At 39.5% G+C, this 22954-nt stretch overlaps 1 protein-coding gene across 2 annotated transcripts in view; it reads right to left on the reverse strand.

Moving 5' to 3' along the window:
* Nucleotides 1-289: 289 nt before the first annotated feature.
* RAD9A (RAD9 checkpoint clamp component A) overlaps nt 290-22954 on the reverse strand; it is a 193406-nt gene continuing 170741 nt past the window's right edge. For both annotated transcript variants that reach the window (XM_053692355.1, XM_053692356.1), the window contains exon 12: nt 290-992. In XM_053692355.1, coding sequence (XP_053548330.1) covers nt 906-992 — 87 coding nt within the window. In that variant the 3' untranslated portion in view covers nt 290-905. The remainder of the gene's footprint in view (nt 993-22954) is intronic.

Raw genomic sequence — 22954 nt, forward strand, 5'->3', positions numbered from 1 at the left:
GCTCTGCTGTGGTGCTCTCTTTGCTACTTCCTGTCAGGAAGGACAATATCCCACAAGTTAGGATGAATCCGTGGACTCGGTACAGCATGCAAAAGAAACCCCTTTCAGCTCCAGATGAAGATATAGCCAGTAACTGGAGCTTACGCATATATACTGTAGCTGTGTCTCCTTTTTCTTCTTACTAGCTTTATCATCATTTGAAGTGGCACAGAAGCACAATGTTGACAATGTTTTTAACACATTTGCCAAGATTAAACACATAGTAAAAGAATGCAATTTCTTTAAAAAATAAATACAAAATAGAAGATTTTATTTTACACTAGAATGTCCCATATATTTATAGCAGAGGGAACATGATTCATATAAGAGTTGTAATGTAAGCTATTATACATTATTTCTTTCATAGTAAATTATACAAAAACAAAGCTATATAGCTGATTACAAATAATATCCAGTATAATGTACTGTATATCTTGGCTTAATGCTCATAAGAAAAAAAAATCTAAATTTATTATCTTGAGACGTGTTCCATGAACTGCAAAAGGGAAAATGTGAAATTGTTGGGATTTTTATAAGAACTAAAGTTATTGGAGCAATTTAGAGTGGCATGATCACTGATCAAGTCTCTACCAATCTGGTTCTTTAGGAAAAAAATAAGTAAACTTCTTTTTATATTACCTGTGAATAACATTTTTGTAAAAAAAAAAAAAGATGTAACATTATGTTGAAAAAGTCTCCTTAGTTGAAGTGGTTAAAGACGTTCCAATAATTTTAACTAGATCTGTGCTCCTTTAATCGGTTGCTGAAGCAGTCATCAAAATTACAAACAAAAAAAGACAGTATCTTGGCTTTGTCCATAAATGTACAGTGCCTCTCATCAAACTTAATACCATTCCAGATCAAGATTATCCATCACTGTCTTCAGCCAGAACTTCTTGATCCGACCGACATCCAGCATTTGAAATTACAGATCCAAAGAACAATGATCGAAACTAAATAACAAAGAGAAAAAAAGGTACATGGAGATAAGAAAGATGTGTATGAATTTTAATATAATTATAAACAAAACAAGTAGGTGAACTATAAGAATAAGTAAGACAGACAATATTTACATTAAACATATAATGCAAAAGATATGGAAATCCAAAAATACAGCAGCCTCTATAACATGCATATTATGTAAAGTCTGTCTCAATTTATTTGTTCAACTTACCACCTTCCAATCTAGACTTCATATACACCATAAAGCCAAAAGTATGTGGCCATTCCAACTAATTATTGAGTTTAGGTATTTCAACCACACCCATTGCTAACAGGTGCACAAAATCCAGCACATCGCCATGAAATCTCCATAAACAAACACTGGCAGTGTGATGGGTTGTACTGAAGAGCTCAGTGACTTTAAACATGGCCCTTTCTTAGGATGCCACCTTTGCCAGGCCAGTTTATAAAATGTCCGACCTACTAGATTTGTATGTGCTATTAATGTGAAGTGGATGCATCTAGGAGCAACAGCAGCCCAGCCATGAAGTGGTAGACCCCGCAAGTGCTGAAGTGTGTAGCGCATAAAAACCACCGATCATCTGTTGCATCACTCACAACAGTGTTTCAAACTGCCTCTGGAAGCAACTTCAGCAAAAGAACTGTGCAACGGAAGCTTCAAGAAAAGCAGCTGTACATAAGCCTCACATTAACATGTGCAATGCCAAGGCTGGAGTATTGTAAAGAACTCCACCACTGGAAAATGGAGCAGTGGAAACGTGTTCTCTAGAGTGATGAATCAAGCGTCACTATCTGGCAGTCTGATGGAAGAATCTGGGTGTGGCGGATGCCAGGAGAACACTACCTACTGGAATGCATAGTGCCTACTGTAAAGCAGGGACACCCTTATCATTTGTGGGGCCCTGAGCAGGACAAATTTCCCCCAGCGCTCTTATTCCCCTCAACCTGTATGCCCTGCCCCCTGTATGGCCCACCCCTGTCCCAACATTTTATACCTATATAAATAATAACAGTATATATTACATCTCCTCATACCATAAACACTTCTTCATAAACTAATACAGGATATACATTGCACCTTCTCATACCCTCACCCCTGAAAGTGCGGGGACCCCCAATTTGTGGGGCTCTGGACGGCGCCCCTCTCACCCTGACCAAAGGGCAGGCCTGCTGTAAAGTTTGGTGGAGGAGAGATAAAGGTCTAGAGCTGTTTTTCATGGTTAGGTCCAGTGTTCCCTCTAAGGACAGTTTTGTGTGCAGCCCAGCAGTGAAACAGTTAACAAGAGAACCATACATTTCCATCTGCATTGTGCAGTGCTTGCTAATTGCAGGAAGTGGTTACCTAATTAACTGTTTCATTGCTGGGCCGCACACAAAACTGGCCTTAGAGGGAACACTGGTTAGGTCTAGGCCTCTTAGTTCAAGTGTAATGCTACAGGATACAAAGACATTTAAGTCAACTGGGTGCTTCCAACTTTCCTGTTCCAGCTTGACTTGAGCCCTGACCTTAACCCCACTGAACACCTTTGTAATGAATTGGAATTGAGAGCCAGGCCTTCTCATCCAACAGCAATGTCTTACCTCACAAATGCTCTTTTGGCAGAAAAGGCTGTTCCTTTAGTGGATAGTGATATCTTTTAATGGAACAACAAAATCAAGGTTTTTTTTTATACCATAAGCTTTCAAGATCTCATGGGTCTCTTTTTCAGGTGTAGATCTACATCAGAAGAGACCTGTGAAGTCTTGAATAGACTTTATTTTATTGGTCCATTAAAAGGTATCACAATCTACTAAAGGAACATTCAAGCTCATATAGCTGTAATGCTCAGGTGTCATTATACATTAGGCTATATAGTCTATATTTATGCATTTAATTTTATTGATTTGCATTTTTAAGAATCAACTCTGGCCAATAAAATAAACCTCAAAGAATATATTGAACAATTAGTTCCTATATCTGGTGAATACAGAGTTAAATTGTGCAATAGAAAGTCAGTAAAAAAAAAAACCTGACAGGATGGGAAAACAACAGAGTGTGTATGCAGATGGCTGATGAGAGCATCACTGGCCTTTAGCCAGTCAGATACAGAGTGGTACAAAAGTATTCAGAGAAAACAGAATAAGAGGTTACTAGGAGTTTCTTGTATAAATCCATTGGGTCAGAAAATATAAATAAACGTGACTGAACGTTAGAAGAGAACTTAAGTCAAATGGAACATGCAAATTGTTGAAAGTGATATTGTACTTTGATGAAAAAAAAAATGTTAATATTTGTAAAGCAGCTACTCTTTTTCTAAACATGGTTGTCTCAACAACATTCCTGTTTGACACTTTTTTTTAACCTTCAGTATCCATGACATGATCTAAAGTTAGCCTAATCTACATCACTGTAATCACTTTACATATATCAGCTGGTTATTCTCAGGGGAACCCTACCATTGTTAGTGCGAATCCTAACTGTTAGTGCAAATCCTTACTGTTAGTGCAAATCCTTACTGTTAGTGCAATCCTTACTGTTAGTGCAATCCTTACTGTTAGTGCAAATCCTAACTGTTAGTGCAAATCCTTACTGTTAGTGCAAATCCTTACTGTTAGTGCAAATCCTTACTGTTAGTGCAATCCTAACTGTTAGTGCAAATCCTAACTGTTAGTGCAAATCCTAACTGTTAGTGCAAATCCTAACTGTTAGTGCAATCCTAACTGTTAGTGCAATCCTAACTGTTAGTGCAATCCTTACTGTTAGTGCAAATCCTTACTGTTAGTGCAAATCCTAACTGTTAGTGCAATCCTTACTGTTAGTGCAAATCCTAACTGTTAGTGCAAATCCTAAGTGTTAGTGCAATCCTTACTGTTAGTGCAAATCCTAACTGTTAGTGCAAATCCTAACTGTTAGTGCAAATCCTAACTGTTAGTGCAAATCCTTACTGTTAGTGCAAATCCTTACTGTTAGTGCAAATCCTAACTGTTAGTGCAAATCCTAACTGTTAGTGCAAATCCTAACTGTTAGTGCAATCCTTACTGTTAGTGCAAATCCTAACTGTTAGTGCAATCCTTACTGTTAGTGCAAATCCTAACTGTTAGTGCAAATCCTAACTGTTAGTGCAAATCCTTACTGTTAGTGCAAATCCTAACTGTTAGTGCAAATCCTAACTGTTAGTGCAATCCTTATTGTTAGTGCAAATCCTAACTGTTAGTGCAATCCTTACTGTTAGTGCAAATCCTAACTGTTAGTGCAATCCTAACTGTTAGTGCAATCCTTACTGTTAGTGCAAATCCTAACTGTTAGTGCAAATCCTAACTGTTAGTGCAATCCTTACTGTTAGTGCAAATCCTAACTGTTAGTGCAATCCTTACTGTTAGTGCAATCCTTACTGTTAGTGCAAATCCTAACTGTTAGTGCAATCCTTACTGTTAGTGCAATCCTTACTGTTAGTGCAAATCCTTACTGTTAGTGCAAATCCTAACTGTTAGTGCAAATCCTTACTGTTAGTGCAAATCCTAACTGTTAGTGCAAATCCTTACTGTTAGTGCAAATCCTTACTGTTAGTGCAATCCTAACTGTTAGTGCAAATCCTAACTGTTAGTGCAAATCCTAACTGTTAGTGCAATCCTAACTGTTAGTGCAATCCTAACTGTTAGTGCAATCCTTACTGTTAGTGCAAATCCTTACTGTTAGTGCAAATCCTAACTGTTAGTGCAAATCCTAACTGTTAGTGCAATCCTTAGTGTTAGTGCAAATCCTAACTGTTAGTGCAATCCTAACTGTTAGTGCAAATCCTAACTGTTAGTGCAATCCTAACTGTTAGTGCAATCCTAACTGTTAGTGCAATCCTAACTGTTAGTGCAATCCTTAGTGTTAGTGCAATCCTTACTGTTAGTGCAAATCCTAACTGTTAGTGCAAATCCTAACTGTTAGTGCAATCCTTACTGTTAGTGCAAATCCTTACTGTTAGTGCAAATCCTAAGTGTTAGTGCAATCCTTACTGTTAGTGCAAATCCTAACTGTTAGTGCAAATCCTAACTGTTAGTGCAAATCCTAACTGTTAGTGCAAATCCTTACTGTTAGTGCAAATCCTTACTGTTAGTGCAAATCCTTACTGTTAGTGCAAATCCTAACTGTTAGTGCAAATCCTAACTGTTAGTGCAATCCTTACTGTTAGTGCAAATCCTAACTGTTAGTGCAATCCTTACTGTTAGTGCAAATCCTAACTGTTAGTGCAATCCTTACTGTTAGTGCAAATCCTAACTGTTAGTGCAAATCCTAACTGTTAGTGCAATCCTTACTGTTAGTGCAATCCTAACTGTTAGTGCAATCCTAACTGTTAGTGCAATCCTTAATGTTAGTGCAATCCTTACTGTTAGTGCAAATCCTAACTGTTAGTGCAAATCCTAACTGTTAGTGCAATCCTTACTGTTAGTGCAAATCCTTACTGTTAGTGCAAATCCTTACTGTTAGTGCAAATCCTAAGTGTTAGTGCAATCCTTACTGTTAGTGCAAATCCTAACTGTTAGTGCAAATCCTAACTGTTAGTGCAAATCCTAACTGTTAGTGCAAATCCTGTTAGTGCAAATCCTTACTGTTAGTGCAAATCCTAACTGTTAGTGCAAATCCTAACTGTTAGTGCAATCCTTACTGTTAGTGCAAATCCTAACTGTTAGTGCAATCCTTACTGTTAGTGCAAATCCTAACTGTTAGTGCAATCCTTACTGTTAGTGCAAATCCTAACTGTTAGTGCAAATCCTAACTGTTAGTGCAAATCCTAACTGTTAGTGCAAATCCTAACTGTTAGTGCAATCCTTACTGTTAGTGCAAATCCTAACTGTTAGTGCAATCCTTACTGTTAGTGCAATCCTTACTGTTAGTGCAAATCCTAACTGTTAGTGCAATCCTTACTGTTAGTGCAATCCTTACTGTTAGTGCAAATCCTAACTGTTAGTGCAAATCCTTACTGTTAGTGCAAATCCTAACTGTTAGTGCAAATCCTTACTGTTAGTGCAAATCCTAACTGTTAGTGCAAATCCTAACTGTTAGTGCAATCCTTACTGTTAGTGCAAATCCTAACTGTTAGTGCAATCCTTACTGTTAGTGCAAATCCTAACTGTTAGTGCAATCCTTACTGTTAGTGCAAATCCTAACTGTTAGTGCAATCCTTACTGTTAGTGCAAATCCTAACTGTTAGTGCAAATCCTAACTGTTAGTGCAATCCTAACTGTTAGTGCAAATCCTAACTGTTAGTGCAATCCTTACTGTTAGTGCAATCCTTACTGTTAGTGCAAATCCTAACTGTTAGTGCAATCCTTACTGTTAGTGCAATCCTTACTGTTAGTGCAAATCCTTACTGTTAGTGCAAATCCTAACTGTTAGTGCAAATCCTTACTGTTAGTGCAAATCCTAACTGTTAGTGCAAATCCTAACTGTTAGTGCAAATCCTAACTGTTAGTGCAATCCTAACTGTTAGAGCAAATCCTAACTGTTAGTGCAATCCTTACTGTTAGTGCAATCCTTACTGTTAGTGCAAATCCTAACTGTTAGTGCAATCCTTAGTGTTAGTGCAATCCTTACTGTTAGTGCAAATCCTAACTGTTAGTGCAAATCCTAACTGTTAGTGCAATCCTTACTGTTAGTGCAATCCTTACTGTTAGTGCAAATCCTAACTGTTAGTGCAATCCTTACTGTTAGTGCAAATCCTAACAGTTAGTGCAATCCTTACTGTTAGTGCAAATCCTAACTGTTAGTGTAATCTTTACTGTTAGTGTAATCTTTACTTGTAGTGCAATTCTATGGTAAATACAGTTTCTTCTATATTTTACATTTTTTGCATATAACTCCCAGAAAATGTTATTCTGTTTTAGTAATTGTGTTTTATATTGTACATTGTATAGCTTTTTATTTATGTATCTGTTGTGATATTGTATTATAACATGGAAGTTGATTCACCAATGAAAATTGTGTTTGCATGCACACTTGCCAATAAAGCTATTCTGATTGGGGAGAGATATAGAGAGGGGGGAGAGAGAGAGGGGGAGAGAGACAGCAAAAGACAGGGGGGAGAGAGACAGCAAAAGAGAGGGGGGAGAGAGACAGCAAAAGAGAGAAGGGGAGAGAGACAGCAAAAGAGAGGGGGGAGAGAGACAGCAAAAAAGAGAGGGGGGAGAGAGACAGCAAAAAAGAGAGGGGGGAGAGAGACAGCAAAAAAGAGAGGGGGGAGAGAGACAGCAAAAAAGAGAGGGGGGGAGAGAGACAGCAAAAAAGAGAGGGGGGAGAGAGACAGCAAAAAAGAGAGGGGGGAGAGAGACAGCAAAAAAGAGAGGGGGGAGAGAGACAGCAAAAGAGAGGGGGGAGAGAGACAGCAAAAGAGAGGGGGAGAGAGACAGCAAAAGAGAGGGGGAGAGAGACAGCAAAAGAGAGGGGGAGAGAGACAGCAAAAGAGAGGGGGAGAGAGACAGCAAAAGAGAGAGGGGGAGAGAGACAGCAAAAGAGAGAGGGGGATAGAGACAGCAAAAGAGAGAGGGGGATAGAGACAGCAAAAGAGAGAGGGGGAGAGGGACAGCAAGAGAGAGGGGGAGAGGGACAGCAAAAGAGGGGGAGAGAGCGCAAAAGCGAGGGGGGAAAAGCGCAAAAGAGAGGGGGGAAGAGAGAGCGCAAAAGAGGGGGGTAAGAGAGAGCGCAAAAGAGGGGGGGAAGAGAGAGCGCAAAAGAGAGGGGGAAGAGAGCAAAAGAGAGGGGGTAGAGCGCGCAAAAGAGAGGGGGGAGAGAGAGACAGCAAAAGAGAGAGGGGGAGAGAGACAGCAAAAGAGAGAGGGGGAGAGAGACAGCAAAAGAGAGAGGGGGAGAGAGACAGCAAAAGAGAGGGGGGAGAGAGACAGCAAAAGAGAGGGGGGAGAGAGACAGCAAAAGAGAGAGGGGGAGAGAGACAGCAAAAGAAAGGGGGAGAGAGCACAAGAGAGGGGGAGAGAGAGAGCGCAAAAGAGAGGGAGAAGAGAGAGCGCAAAAGAGGGGGGAGCGAGAGCGCAAAAGAAAGGGGGGAAGAGCGCAAAAGAGAGGGGGGGATGAGCGCAAAAGAGGGGGAGAGAGAGAGCGCAAAAGAGAGGGGGAGAGAGCGCAAAAGAGAGGGGGGAGAGAGAGCAAAAGAGAGGGGGAGAGAGAGCAAAAGAGAGGGGGGAGAGAGCGCAAAAGAGAGGGGGAGAGAGCGCAAAAGAGAGGGGGAGAGAGCGCAAAAGAGAGGGGGGGAGAGAGAACGCAAAAGAGAGGGGGGAGAGAGAGCGGAAAAGAGAGGGGGGAGAGAGAGAGCGGAAAAGAGAGGGGGGAGAGAGAGAGCGGAAAAGAGAGAGAGAGCGCAAAAGAGGGGGGGGGAGAGAAAGCTCAAAAGAGAGGGGGGAGAGAGAAAACTCAAAAGAGAGGGGGGAGAGAGAGAGCAAAAGAGAGGGGAGGGAGAGAGCGCAAGAGGTGGGACCACTGTACTGCAAAAAATGGCCCGTGTGAACGGGCTTTTGGACTAGTTAACATATAAAAGACAGTCAAGTCCAAAAAACTTTCATGATTTAAATAGGGCATGTGATTTTAAACAACTTCCAAAATTACTTTTATCACCAATTGCTTTGTTCTTTTGGTATTCTTAGTTGAAAGCTAAACCTAGGAGGTTCATATGCTAATTTCTTATATCTTGAAGACTGCCTCTAATCTGAATGCATTTTGACCACTAGAGGGCATTAGTTCATGTGTTTTATATAGATAACATTGAGCTCATGCACGTGAAGTAACCTAGGAGTGAGCACTGATTGGCTAAAATGCAAGTCTGTCAAAATAACTGAAATAAGGGGGCTGTCAGCAGAAGCTTAGATACAAAGTAATTACAGAGGTAAAATATGTATTATTATAACTGTGTTGGTTATGCAAAACTGGGGAATGGGTAATAAATAAATCTTTCTTTTCAAACAACAAATATTCTGGTGTCGACTGTCCCTTTAAGGCTACAACTGCAATCATGCATAACGTATACAGAAGAAAACGACCTATCAACCTTAGTATCCTCAGACCTCACATAAAAATGTTATATTAAATCTCCCAGATAAATATAGTAACATAGGTTTGATGAGGTTGAAAGAAAGACTTCCATCAAGTTCAACCTGATTTACACTAAAGAAGCAGCAGTTGAACTTAGATTAATACACTTAGAAAGCCTACCCATTTAAAACAAGCATTTGTACCCATTTAATGTATCTAAGATACTTGCATTCACTACCTCCTTAGGCAAGCTGTTCCACAATTTGATAGATCTAACAAAAAAGAAAACATTCATTTTGCTAGAGATAAAATCTCCTTTCCTCTAGCTGTCAATTGTGACCCCTTGTTACAAACAATTGCCTTGGAATAAACAACATTTACATCAACTTTGTATTCTTCAGAGAGAGAGGTTCTTAGATGGAGTTGGAAAGATGTATTTGGGGTTTGGGTAGCGACACATTTTTCAACTGTTGGGAATTAGTCACAAGCCCTCCACACGTGTCGCAGGGAGCAGTCCTTTGCCTCCTCCTGTACGGTCCTTAATATACTCCTAGTCCAGATCCTCTGCCGAAATGTTAGCACTGGTTTAGCTTTCTGCTAGTTTATTCCAGTAGATGAATGCCTACCGGTAAGTTCTGTTTTTTTTTTTACTTAATTTGGGCTATCTATTAGTCAGATAGGTTATTTAATTATATATCCTCAGGGTTTTTTCCTTACGTATTTTGCGTCCATCCATACCAAGCGTCGGCTTTGGAGTCTGTGTGCATTGGAACAGCGCACGTAGGATTTTCGTTATATCGCTCGTCAGCTTTTCTCATGCTGGTCAGCTTTGACACATTTTTCCTCTTTATCTGACATCAGTTAAAGCGTGCATTCCCTCATTACTCACGTGCGCTATTTGTGGTGTGTCTGTCTCCCAGTGCATTATCCTGTATGTCGGATTAGCGCAGTTCGGCCTTATAAGTTATTTTAAGAGCTACTTTTTGAGGGGGTATTTTCCCTTTCTTCAAGAGCTGTTTTTTGGGGGGATATAACTGAATGTTTTGTTTATTGTGCACATTTCTACTGCTGTAGATTTTCTGCTGTTATGGAGCTTTCTGATTCTGTCCCTAAATCTACTTTAGAAGCTGAGCCCTCTGAACTCTCTTTATTGTAAAAAGACTGAGGTATTATCTTAAGCTCATTTATGTAACACGTTTAAATGTTTTAATGCATTCTGACCATTCTAATGCTGCTCGCTTCAAAGGGTATTACTGTTTCTCCCGTTTGTTCCTTGCAGTCAAGATTTTGCTCCTGGAGTTAAGGATTTAATTCGTTCTACAGTATCTACAATGTTGGCAGCTATGCCTCCTTCAAGTAAGCATAAAAGGTACCTTCTATTATCTCTGCTGAGGTTAAAGGGACAGTCTACACCTATACAAACATTTTCCCATACCTTAGATCCGTTGCCAATTTTCATAACGCACCCCTTCAACCCTAACGAGTCAACGACACAACTAAAGTTATTTAAAATCAAAAGTTATATTTTATTCGTTAAAAATGGCTGACAAACTCCGCCCAATCCCTTCTCCACCTACGTTATAGTGGTGTTTTCTTTCTAGCTAACACTCGTGCACGTAGCACCAAGTGACGTCGGGACTATCAATATACGCATGCGCATCTTTAGGGAAGTGAGAAAGCTGAAGTCCGTCTGTGCAACTGGAATAAAAAAAAAATAAAGCGTATCGCAGATTCTCAATATACTTACATTGACGGTCCTACTAATAATTCGATCCCTGTGAAAATTGGAAAGATGTTTTGGTTCTGGATATTTGGTTCCACTACTGTTGCGCATGCGTGAAACAATGAAAGTGCGTGATCCACTTTGACATTAACACAGTGTATGATGTCGTTCATAGGCGGAGCCGGGTGGCCATTTCTAACTGTCTAAATCTAACTTTTGATTTCAAATAACTTCAGTTGTGTCACTGACTCGTTAGGGTTGAAGGGGTGCGTTATGAAAATCGGCAACAGATCTAAAGTATGGGCAAATGTTTGTATAGGTGTAGACTGTCCCTTTAATGAAAAGGTTTTCTCTGATGTTCAGGGGTCTTTCTCTGATCATGAATCAGCCATCCACTTTTTTATTTAAAGGGACAGTCAAGTCAAAATTAAACTTTCATGATTCAGATAGGGCATGTAATTTTAAATAACTTTCAAATTTAGTTTTATCACTCAATTTACTTTGTTCTCTTGGTATTCTTAGTTGAAAGCTAAACCGAGGTTTGGCTCATATGCTAATTTCAAAAGTCCTTGAAGACTGCCTAATATCTGAATGCATTTGACAGTTTTTCACAGCTAGAGGGTGTTAGTTCATGTGTGCCCTATAGATAACATTGTACTCACGCCCGTGGAGTTACTTATGACAGGGCACTGATTGGCTAAAATTCAAGTCTGTCAAAAAAAATGAAATAAGGGGGCAGTCTATAGAGGCTTAGATACAAGGTAATCACAGAGTTAAAATGTATATTAATATGACCATGTTGGTTATGCAAAACTAGGGAATGAATATAAAGGGATTATATATATTTTTAAACAATACAAATTCTGGAGTAGACTTTAGATTTAGCTTATTTTAGAGGTTAAAAATCCGGAGGTAGCTGAGGATAAGTCTGTAAATTGTTTAGACTTATTTTATAAATCTAACGTTAAAACTCCTGAGATAATTTCCTATTACTGATGCGGTCTCTGAAATAGTTGCTAGGAATTAGGCTAAACCAAGTAATCTCTTTAATCCTTCTGCAAGGTTTAATAAAATGTATCCTTTACCGGCTTCTAGTATTGAACTTTGGGAAACTATTCCTAAAGTTGGTTCCATTTCAACCTTGTCTAAGCGTACTACTATTCCTTTCGAAGATATTTCTTTCTTTAACCCCTTAGTGACCAGACCACTTTTCAATTTGTTGACCATCTGGGACCAAGGCTATTTTTGCATTTCTGCGATGTTTGTGTTTAACTGTAATTTTCCTCTTACTCATTTACTGTACCCACACATATTATATACTGTTTTTCTCGCCTCTAAATGGACTTTCTAAAGATATGATTATTTTCATCATATCTTATAATTTACTATAAAAATAAATATAAAATATGAGGAAAAAATGAAAAAAAATGCACTTTTTCTAACTTTGAGCCCCAAAATCTCTTACACATCTACAACCACCATAAAAAACCAATGCTAAACAGTTTCTAAATTTTGTCCTGAGTTTATAAATACCCAATGTTTACATGTTCTTTGCTTTTTTTGCAAGTTATAGGGCAATAAGTACAAGTAGCACTTTGCTATTTCAAAACCATGTTTTTTCAAAATTGGCGATAGTTACATTCTAACACCAATATCTGTCATGAATCCCTGAATAACCCTTCAAATGTATATATTTTTTAAAAGAAGACAACCTAAGGTATTAAACTTGGGGTATTTTGACTTTTTTCATGCAACCATTTTACCACCAATCTATGCCAAAGTTTGGGGGGGAAAAAAAAATAATTTGATTTTTTGACAAAATAGCAATTTAAGAATACATTTACTGATAATATTAAGGGTTACTGCCAAATAACACCCTCATATGTCTTCAGCAGCATCTCCTGGGTACAGTGATACCACCCATGTATAGGTGTGTCGGGTTCTCAGGGGGCTAAAAGCTCTTATTTTTAGGGAGCGCATTCCAGTTTTTCAACTTGGAATTTTCACATCGGTCATCATGCACCCATGTCCAAATTGGGACATTTCTGAAGCTGGTCAATGGAATTTACCCCCATCAAACCATATATTTTTGAAAAGTAGACACCCTAGGGTATTTCAAATGCTTGTATTTTAACACTTTCCATGCACTAATTCAACCACCAGTCTTTGTCAAACTTTTGGGTAGTCATTATTTTGTGTTATTTTTCACACACATTGTACTTTAGGCATGGATTCTCAGTTCCTGTTATGTGTTACTGCCAAAAAACACCTCAATATGTGTTCAACAACATCTCCTGAGTACAGTGATACCACCCATGTATAGGTGTGTCGGGTTCTCTGGGGGCTAAAAGGCCTTAATTTTAGGAAGCGCATTCCAGTTTTTCAACTTGGAATTTTCACATCGGTCATCATGCACCCATGTCCTATTTGGGACATTTCTGAAGCTGGTCAATGGAATTTACCCCCATCAAACCATATATTTTTGAAAAGTAGACACCCTAGGGTATTTCAAATGCTTGTATTTTAACACTTTCCATGCACTAATTCAACCACCAGTCTTTGTCAAACTTTTGGGTAGTCATTATTTTGTGTTATTTTTCACACACATTGTACTTTAGGCATGGATTCTCAGTTCCTGTTATGTGTTACTGCCAAAAAAACCTCAATATGTGTTCAACAACATCTCCTGAGTACAGTGATACCACCCATGTATAGGTGTGTCGGGTTCTCTGGGGGCTAAAAGGCCTTAATTTTAGGAAGCGCATTCCAGTTTTTCAACTTGGAATTTTCACATCGGTCATCATGCACCCATGTCCTATTTGGGACATTTCTGAAGCTGGCCAATGGAATTTACCCCCATCAAACCATATATTTTTGAAAAGTAGACACCCTAGGGTATTTCAAATGCTTGTATTTTAACACTTTCCATGCACTAATTCAACCACCAGTCTTTGTCAAACTTTTGGGTAGTCATTATTTTGTGTTATTTTTCACACACATTGTACTTTAGGCATGGATTCTCAGTTCCTGTTATGTGTTACTGCCAAAAAAACCCTCAATATGTGTTCAACAACATCTCCTGAGTACAGTGATACCACCCATGTATAGGTGTGTCGGGTTCTCTGGGGACTAAAAGGCCTTAATTTTAGGAAGCGCATTCCAGTTTTTCAACTTGGAATTTTCACATCGGTCATCATGCACCCATGTCCTATTTGGGACATTTCTGAAGCTGGTCAATGGAATTTACCCCCATCAAACCATATATTTTTGAAAAGTAGACACCCTAGGGTATTTCAAATGCTTGTATTTTAACACTTTCCATGCACTAATTCAACCACCAGTCTTTGTCAAACTTTTGGGTAGTCATTATTTTGTGTTATTTTTCACACACATTGTACTTTAGGCATGGATTCTCAGTTCCTGTTATGTGTTACTGCCAAAAAAAACCTCAATATGTGTTCAACAACATCTCCTGAGTACAGTGATACCACCCATGTATAGGTGTGTCGGGTTCTCTGGGGGCTAAAAGGCCTTAATTTTAGGAAGCGCATTCCAGTTTTTCAACTTGGAATTTTCACATCGGTCATCATGCACCCATGTCCTATTTGGGACATTTCTGAAGCTGGTCAATGGAATTTACACCCATCAAACCATATATTTTTGAAAAGTAGACACCCTAGGGTATTTCAAATGCTTGTATTTTAACACTTTCCATGCACTAATTCAACCACCAGTCTTTGTCAAACTTTTGGGTAGTCATTATTTTGTGTTATTTTTCACACACATTGTACTTTAGGCATGGATTCTCAGTTCCTGTTATGTGTTACTGCCAAAAAAACCTCAATATGTGTTCAACAACATCTCCTGAGTACAGTGATACCACCCATGTATAGGTGTGTCGGGTTCTCTGGGGGCTAAAAGGCCTTAATTTTAGGAAGCGCATTCCAGTTTTTCAACTTGGAATTTTCACATCGGTCATCATGCACCCATGTCCTATTTGGGACATTTCTGAAGCTGGTCAATGGAATTTACCCCCATCAAACCATATATTTTGAAAAGTAGACACCCTAGGGTATTTCAAATGCTTGTATTTTAACACTTTCCATGCACTAATTCAACCACCAGTCTTTGACAAACTTTTGGGTAGTCATTATTTTGTGTTATTTTTCACACACATTGTACTTTAGGCATGGATTCTCAGTTCCTGTTATGTGTTACTGCCAAAAAAAACCTCAATATGTGTTCAACAACATCTCCTGAGTACAGTGATACCACCCATGTATAGGTGTGTCGGGTTCTCTGGGGGCTAAAAGGCCTTAATTTTAGGAAGCGCATTCCAGTTTTTCAACTTGGAATTTTCACATCGGTCATCATGCACCCATGTCCTATTTGGGACATTTCTGAAGCTGGTCAATGGAATTTACCCCCATCAAACCATATATTTTTGAAAAGTAGACACCCTAGGGTATTTCAAATGCTTGTATTTTAACACTTTCCATGCACTAATTCAACCACCAGTCTTTGTCAAACTTTTGGGTAGTCATTATTTTGTGTTATTTTTCACACACATTGTACTTTAGGCATGGATTCTCAGTTCCTGTTATGTGTTACTGCCAAAAAAAACCCTCAATATGTGTTCAACAACATCTCCTGAGTACAGTGATACCACCCATGTATAGGTGTGTCGGGTTCTCTGGGGGCTAAAAGGCCTTAATTTTAGGAAGCGCATTCCAGTTTTTCAACTTGGAATTTTCACATTGGTCATCATGCACCCATGTCCTATTTGGGACATTTCTGAAGCTGGTCAATGGAATTTACCCCCATCAAACCATATATTTTTGAAAAGTAGACACCCTAGGGTATTTCAAATGCTTGTATTTTAACACTTTCCATGCACTAATTCAACCACCAGTCTTTGTCAAACTTTTGGGTAGTCATTATTTTGTGTTATTTTTCACACATATTGTACTTTAGGCATGGATTCTCAGTTCCTGTTATGTGTTACTGCCAAAAAAAAACTCAATATGTGTTCAACAACACCTCCTGAGTACAGTGATACCACCCATGTATAGGTGTGTTGGGTTCTCTGGGGGCTAGAAGGCCTTATTTTTAGGAAGTGCATTCCATTTTTTACACTTCCCATTTTCACATCCCATGCACCCATGTTCTATTTAAGACATTTCTGAAGCCGGCCAATGTAATTTACCCCCATAAAACCATATATTTTTGAAAAGTAGACATCCTAGGGTATTTCAAATGCAGGTGTTTTAACAATTTCCATACACTAATTCAACCACTAGTCTTTGTCAAACTATTGGGCATTCATTTCTTTGTGTTATTTTTCACATACATTGTACTTTAGACATGGATTCACAGCTCCTGTTATGTGTTACTACCAAAGAAGACACCAATATGTGGTCACCAACATCTCCTGAGTTCAGTGATACCACCTATGCATAGGTTTGGTGGCTTGTTTGGGCGGTGCAATGCCAAATGTCTGACATGTGTTTGTGATTTTTTTTCACATTTAACATATTTTCTTTGCCTATCGTCTTTTTTTGGGGGTCTTTTAACATACCCCAATTTATTTGTTTTCCATAAATGTGATTATATTTAAAAAGTTGACCCCCCAAGGTATTATACATGGAGTGGTTTGATGACTTTGATGCAACCGTTTTAGCCCAAAAAATTGGAGAAAGTATATGGTGGTAATTTTTCAATTTTCATTGTTACAGACACATTGCTTTTTTACTATGATTTAGGAGAGACTGTTGTAAGTTATTGCAAAAGAATACTTCAGGTTGTTTTCTGCAAGGCACCCTGAGTACACCTATGCCCCCCATGCATAGGTTTGCCAGGATTTTGGGAAGGTTATGTTACAATTTTATGACTTGTGATTTTAGTTATTAAAAATGAGAGTATTTCTTCTGATAGGCTTATCTTTAGTTTGGGGCCTATCACATACCCCACTTTTATTTATTGCATTCAAAGTGTATATTTTTTAAATGTTGACACCCCAAGGTATTGTATATGGTGTGCTTTGATGCCTTTGAAGCAACCGTTTTAGCCCAAAAAATTGGAGAAAGTATATGATGGTAATTTTTCAATTTTCATTGTTACAGACACATTGCTTTTTTACTATGATTTAGGAGAGACTGTTGTAAGTTATTGCAAAAGAATACTTCAGGTTGTTTTCTGCAAGGCACCCTGAGTACACCTATGCCCCCCATGCATAGGTTTGCCAGGATTTTGGGAAGGTTATGTTACATGATTTTAGTTATTAAAAATGAGAGTATTTCTTCTGATAGGCCTATCTTTAGTTTGGGGCCTATCACATACCCCACTTTTATTTATTGCATTCAAAGTGTATATTTTTTAAATGTTGACACCCCAAGGTATTGTATATGGTGTGCTTTGATGCCTTTGAAGCAACCGTTTTAGCCCAAAAAATTGGAGAAAGTGTATGGTGGTAATTTTTCAATTTTCATTTTTACAGACACATTGCTTTTTGACTATAATTTAGGAGAGACTGTTGTAAGTTATTACAAAAACATACTTCAGGTTGTTTTCTGCAAGGCACCCTGAGAACACCTATGTCCCCCATGCATAGGTTTGACAGGGGTTTTGGTTAAAAAAAAAACAGGCCCAATTTTAGAAAAAAATAGAGTAGTGAAATGTAAAAATCTGGCACAGTAAAAGTAAAAAAAACAAAAAAACATCTAACTGTAAACATAACCAAAAAAAATATATATATATGTAACAGCAAATGTATTTATTTTTTTAAAAATTGACCATTGTATGGTACCGCTTGAAGCAGTCCCCAATGCAGAGTGCAGGCTGTCCAGGGCAATCAGGACAGTAATATATGGTGTCCCTTCTCTTCCCCCTCTTGGTACAGACTCTGCATTTTTTTTGTGGTTTCTGCTTTGTGGCAGTAGGGGGGATTTTAAAAATAAAATGGGTAGCCCCAACTCTGCTCTCTCCCATCACCGCCCGGGGAGCAGGTGCATCATGGTACAAAATCCCCGTAATAATCTGGAGCTGAAACTGTAAAAAAGTCTTTTTAACTCTGGGGTTTGCTTTTTTGAACAACAAAAAAGCGTTGTGGGTTGCAATCTGCATTAGGTAAATTGCAACCTTTTTGTACCAGGCCCTTGTCTTCCGCATAATTAGGTAGGGCTGCAGCAGCTGATCAGCCAGATCAACCCCACCCATATGCCGGTTATAAGACTTGATGCACACTGGCTTCCTTATGATCTCAGCTCTGCCACGTACAGAAACCGCCACCGTCCTCTCTGTGTGGATGGTGGTAAGAAGGTATACATCCTTCTTGTCTCTGTACTTCAGTGCCAACAGCTCCTCTTGGCGCAGAGCTGAGGTCTCCCCCCTTCGTAGCCGGGTGCGTACAAGCTGTCCTGGGAAACCTGCGCGGTTCTTTTTAATTGTACCGCAAGCTACTGTATCAAAGCAATACAGTAGCTTGAACAAAAGGACACTTGTATAAAAATTGTCTAAGTACAAGTGATACCCTTTGTTCATTAGGGGTAATATCAGGTCCCAGACAATCTTGCCAGTGGTTCCCATATGTTCTGGGCAACCTGGAGGGTCAAGGTGGCTATCCTTTCCCTCATACACCCGGAAGGCCTGAGTATACCCAGTCTCGCTGTCACAGAGCTTATACACCTTTACCCCATATCTGGAGCGTTTGGAAGGAATATACTGCTTGAATCCCAGCCTTCCCTTATACTTCATTAGGGATTCATCAACGCATATATTCCTTCCAGGTGTATAAGCCTCTGCAAACCTGGCAGAAAAGTGGGTTATCAGGGGGCGGATTTTATACAGCCTGTCAAATTGGGGATGCTCCCTAGGGGGGCATAGGCTGTTGTCGCTAAAGTGCATGAAATGCAGAATCATTTCATACCTCTTCCTCGACCTAGTCTGGGAGAAAATGGGGGTAGAGCAGATGGGGCTAGTACTCCAGTAGGAGCGAATGGAGGGTTTCTTTATGATGCCCATCAGCATAGTCAATGCCCAGAATTTTTTGAATTCTGGCACATTGATGGGGGCCCATTGCTGCTTTGCCAAATATGTTCCAGGCTTTGCAGCACGGAACTGATGGGCATATAAATTAGTTTGGGCGACAATGTTCCCCAATATATCATCGCCCAGAAACACTTCCAGAAACTGCTGGGGGCTAAAACCTGCCACATCTATATTTATGCCAGCATTTGCTGTGAAGGGTGGGATATCTGGCCTCTGGAGATGAGGCGTTACCCACTCTTCAGCAGCAATGGCAGCAACACGCCTCCTTCTGGCAGGGGGGCTGGCGGGGGGGGGGTAGCAGGGGGGCTGGCAGGGGGGCTAGCAGCCACAGATACATCACTATCAGTTGAGACTGCATCTAGTGATGTATCTGAGCACATGGCAGGGTCAAAATTGGGGTCTGAGTCAGAAATAGAGGCATCTGACTCTGACGCAAGGATGGCATACGCCTCCTCAGCACTATATCTTTTCTGTGACATTTTTGTATCTGTCACAGAAAACAATTACTAAAAAAATTAAATTAACTAAATTTATTAACTAAATTAACTAGCAAAAAAGTACAGCTATGCTACTGCCAGTGATTTATAGCGATCACTGGCAAGCTAGGGGTTAATGGCTCTGAAAATTAAATTAAATTAACTAAATGTTTCTGAAAAGAGCCTTTGGGTTTTTAAAAAATTACAACAACAAAATTAACCCCTAAAAAAATGCACAGACAGCAAAAAAGTACAGCTATGTAACTGCCAGTGATTTATAGCGATCACTGGCAAGCTAGGGGTTAATGGCTCTGAAAATTAAATTAAATTAACTAAATTAATTAACTAAATTAACTAGCAAAAAAGTACAGCTATGCTACTGCCAGTGATTTATAGCGATCACTGGCAAGCTAGGGGTTAATGGCTCTGAAAATTAAATTAAATTAACTAAATGTTTCTGAAAAGAGCCTTTGGGTTTTTAAAAAATTACAACAACAAAATTAACCCCTAAAAAAATGCGCAGACAGCAAAAAAGTACAGCTATGCAACTGCCAGTGATTTATAGCGATCACTGGCAAGCTAGGGGTTAATGGCTCTGAAAATTAAATTAAATTAACTAAATGTTTCTGAAAAGAGCCTTTGGGTTTTTTAAAAATTACAACAACAAAATTAACCCCTAAAAAATGCGCAGACAGCAAAAAAGTACAGCTATGCAACTGCCAGTGATTTATAGCGATCACTGGCAAGCTAGGGGTTAATGGCTCTGAAAATTAAATTAAATTAACTAAATGTTTCTGAAAAGAGCCTTTGGGTTTTTAAAAAATTACAACAACAAAATTAACCCCTAAAAAAATGCACAGACAGCAAAATGCAGCAAAAAAAAAGTGTACCTATGCTACTGCCAGTGATATATAGTGATCACTGGCAAGCTAGGGGTTAATGGCTCTGAAAATTAAATTAAATTAACTAAATGTTTCTGAAAAGAGCCTTTGGGTTTTTAAAAAATTACAACAACAAAATTAACCCCTAAAAAAATGCACAGACAGCAAAATGCAGCAAAAAAAAAGTGCACCTATGTTACTGCCAGTGATATATAGTGATCACTGGCAAGCTAGGGGTTAATGGCTCTGAAAAGAGCCTTTGGTTCTATATTTTTTAACAAATAAAAGAAATAAATCTCTCTCTCTGCTAAATACAGGTCTCTCTCTCTCTCCAACAAAATGGCAAGTGAGGAGAGGGAGGGAGATCCACACTGATCATAGTCAATATTTACAAATATTGACATGATCAGACAAATGGGGTATTTTATTATTATTTTTTTTTTTAGGGTGGGAGGCTCAGATTGGGTGACCCTAGCTTGCCCCTATGATGATGCAGGCTAGGGACACCCCCAGAGGCCCCATGATGCACTGGGCATCGCCATCTTGGATGCCTAGTGAAGGGGGAGGGGGGGGGGCTATTTAGGGCTTTTTTTTTATTTAATTCATTTTTATTTTTTTTTATTTTTACTTTCATTTAATAACCAACTAAGTGCCTCGACCCACCGAGGCACTTAGCACACAAGCAGAGCATCGGAAGCGTGTCCGATCGCTTCCGATGCTCTGAAACACTGCCGGGCTCCACGTGGAGCGAAACCGGAAGTGATCACTCGTGGGGGAGTGATCAATCCGGTCCCGGCACTCGGGAACAGTATTGCAGGATGCCTAGACCTCAAGGCAAGCCTGCAATACTGTTAGAGCAGCTGGAAGCGATTTCGATCGCTTCCAGTGCTCTGTTAAACCAACGACGTATGCCATACGTCCTCGGTCGTTAAGTGCTTTTTTTTTGAGGACGTATGGCATACGTCGTCGGTCGTTAAGGGGTTAAAGACCCTTTAGATAGAAGTTACAATACTTTCATAGGAGGGCTTTTCAGCAAGCAGGTTTTATTTTTAGGTCAGCAGTTTCTATTGCTGGTGTGGCTGCTGCTTCTTCCATTTGGTTAGATTGTCTTTCTGAGCAGTTTTCTGATAAATCTAAAAGTGAAGATTTTTTTTACCTTTTGGAATTGCTTAAAAACATAATTTATGCTTACCTGATAAATTCCTTTCTTCTGTTGTGTGATCAGTCCACGGGTCATCATTACTTCTGGGATATTATCTGCTCCCCTACAGGAAGTGCAAGAGGATTCACCCAGCAGAGTTGCTATATAGCTCCTCCCCTCTACGTCACCTCCAGTCATTCGACCAAAGACCAACGAGAAAGGAGAAGCCAAGGGTGTAGTGGTGACTGGATTATAATTTAAAAAATATTTACCTGCCTTAAAAAACAGGGCGGGCCGTGGACTGATCACACAACAGAAGAAAGGAATTTATCAGGTAAGCATAAATTATGTTTTCTTCTGTTATGTGTGATCAGTCCACGGGTCATCATTACTTCTGGGATACCAATACCAAAGCAAAAGTACACGGATGACGGGAGGGATAGGCAGGCTCATTATACAGAAGGAACCACTGCCTGAAGAACCTTTCTCCCAAAAATAGCCTCCGAAGAAGCAAAAGTGTCAAATTTGTAAAATTTGGAAAAAGTATGAAGCGAAGACCAAGTTGCAGCCTTGCAAATCTGTTCAACAGAGGCCTCATTCTTAAAGGCCCAAGTGGAAGCCACAGCTCTAGTGGAATGAGCTGTAATTCTTTCAGGAGGCTGCTGTCCAGCAGTCTCATAGGCTAAACGTATTATGCTACGAAGCCAAAAAGAGAGAGAGGTAGCAGAAGCTTTTTGACCTCTCCTCTGTCCAGAATAAACGACAAACAGGGAAGAAGTTTGGCGAAAATCTTTAGTTGCCTGCAAGTAGAACTTGAGGGCACGAACTACATCCAGATTGTGTAGAAGACGTTCCTTCTTTGAAGAAGGATTTGGACACAAGGATGGAACAACAATCTCTTGATTGATATTCCTGTTAGAAACAACCTTAGGTAAGAACCCAGGTTTAGTACGCAGAACTACCTTGTCTGAGTGAAAGATCAGATAAGGAGAATCACAATGTAGGGCTGATAACTCAGAGACTCTTCGAGCCGAGGAAATAGCCATTAAAAATAGAACTTTCCAAGATAACAATTTTATATCAATGGAATGAAGGGGTTCAAACGGAACACCCTGTAAAACGTTAAGAACTAAGTTTAAACTCCATGGCGGAGCAACAGTTTTAAACACAGGCTTGATCCTAGCTAAAGCCTGACAAAAGGCCTGGATGTCTGAATTTTCTGACAGACGCCTGTGTAACAAGATGGACAGAGCTGAGATCTGTCCCTTTAATGAGCTAGCCGATAAACCCTTTTCTAAACCTTCTTGTAGAAAAGACAATATCCTAGGAATCCTAACCTTACTCCAGGAGTAATCTTTGGATTCACACCAGTATAGGTATTTACGCCATATTTTATGGTAAATCTTTCTGGTAACAGGCTTCCTAGCCTGTATCAGGGTATCAATAACCGACTCAGAAAAACCACGTTTTGATAAAATCAAGCGTTCAATTTCCAAGCAGTCAGCTTCAGAGAAGTTAGATTTTGATGTTTGAATGGACCCTGTATCAGAAGGTCCTGTCTTAGAGGTAGAGACCAAGGCGGACAGGATGACATGTCCACTAGATCTGCATACCAAGTCCTGCGTGGCCATGCAGGTGCTATTAGAATCACTGATGCTCTCTCCTGTTTGATTTTGGCAA

Source organism: Bombina bombina, chromosome 9 (genome assembly GCF_027579735.1).
Source record: "Bombina bombina isolate aBomBom1 chromosome 9, aBomBom1.pri, whole genome shotgun sequence".
NCBI classification, from domain to species: domain Eukaryota; kingdom Metazoa; phylum Chordata; class Amphibia; order Anura; family Bombinatoridae; genus Bombina; species Bombina bombina.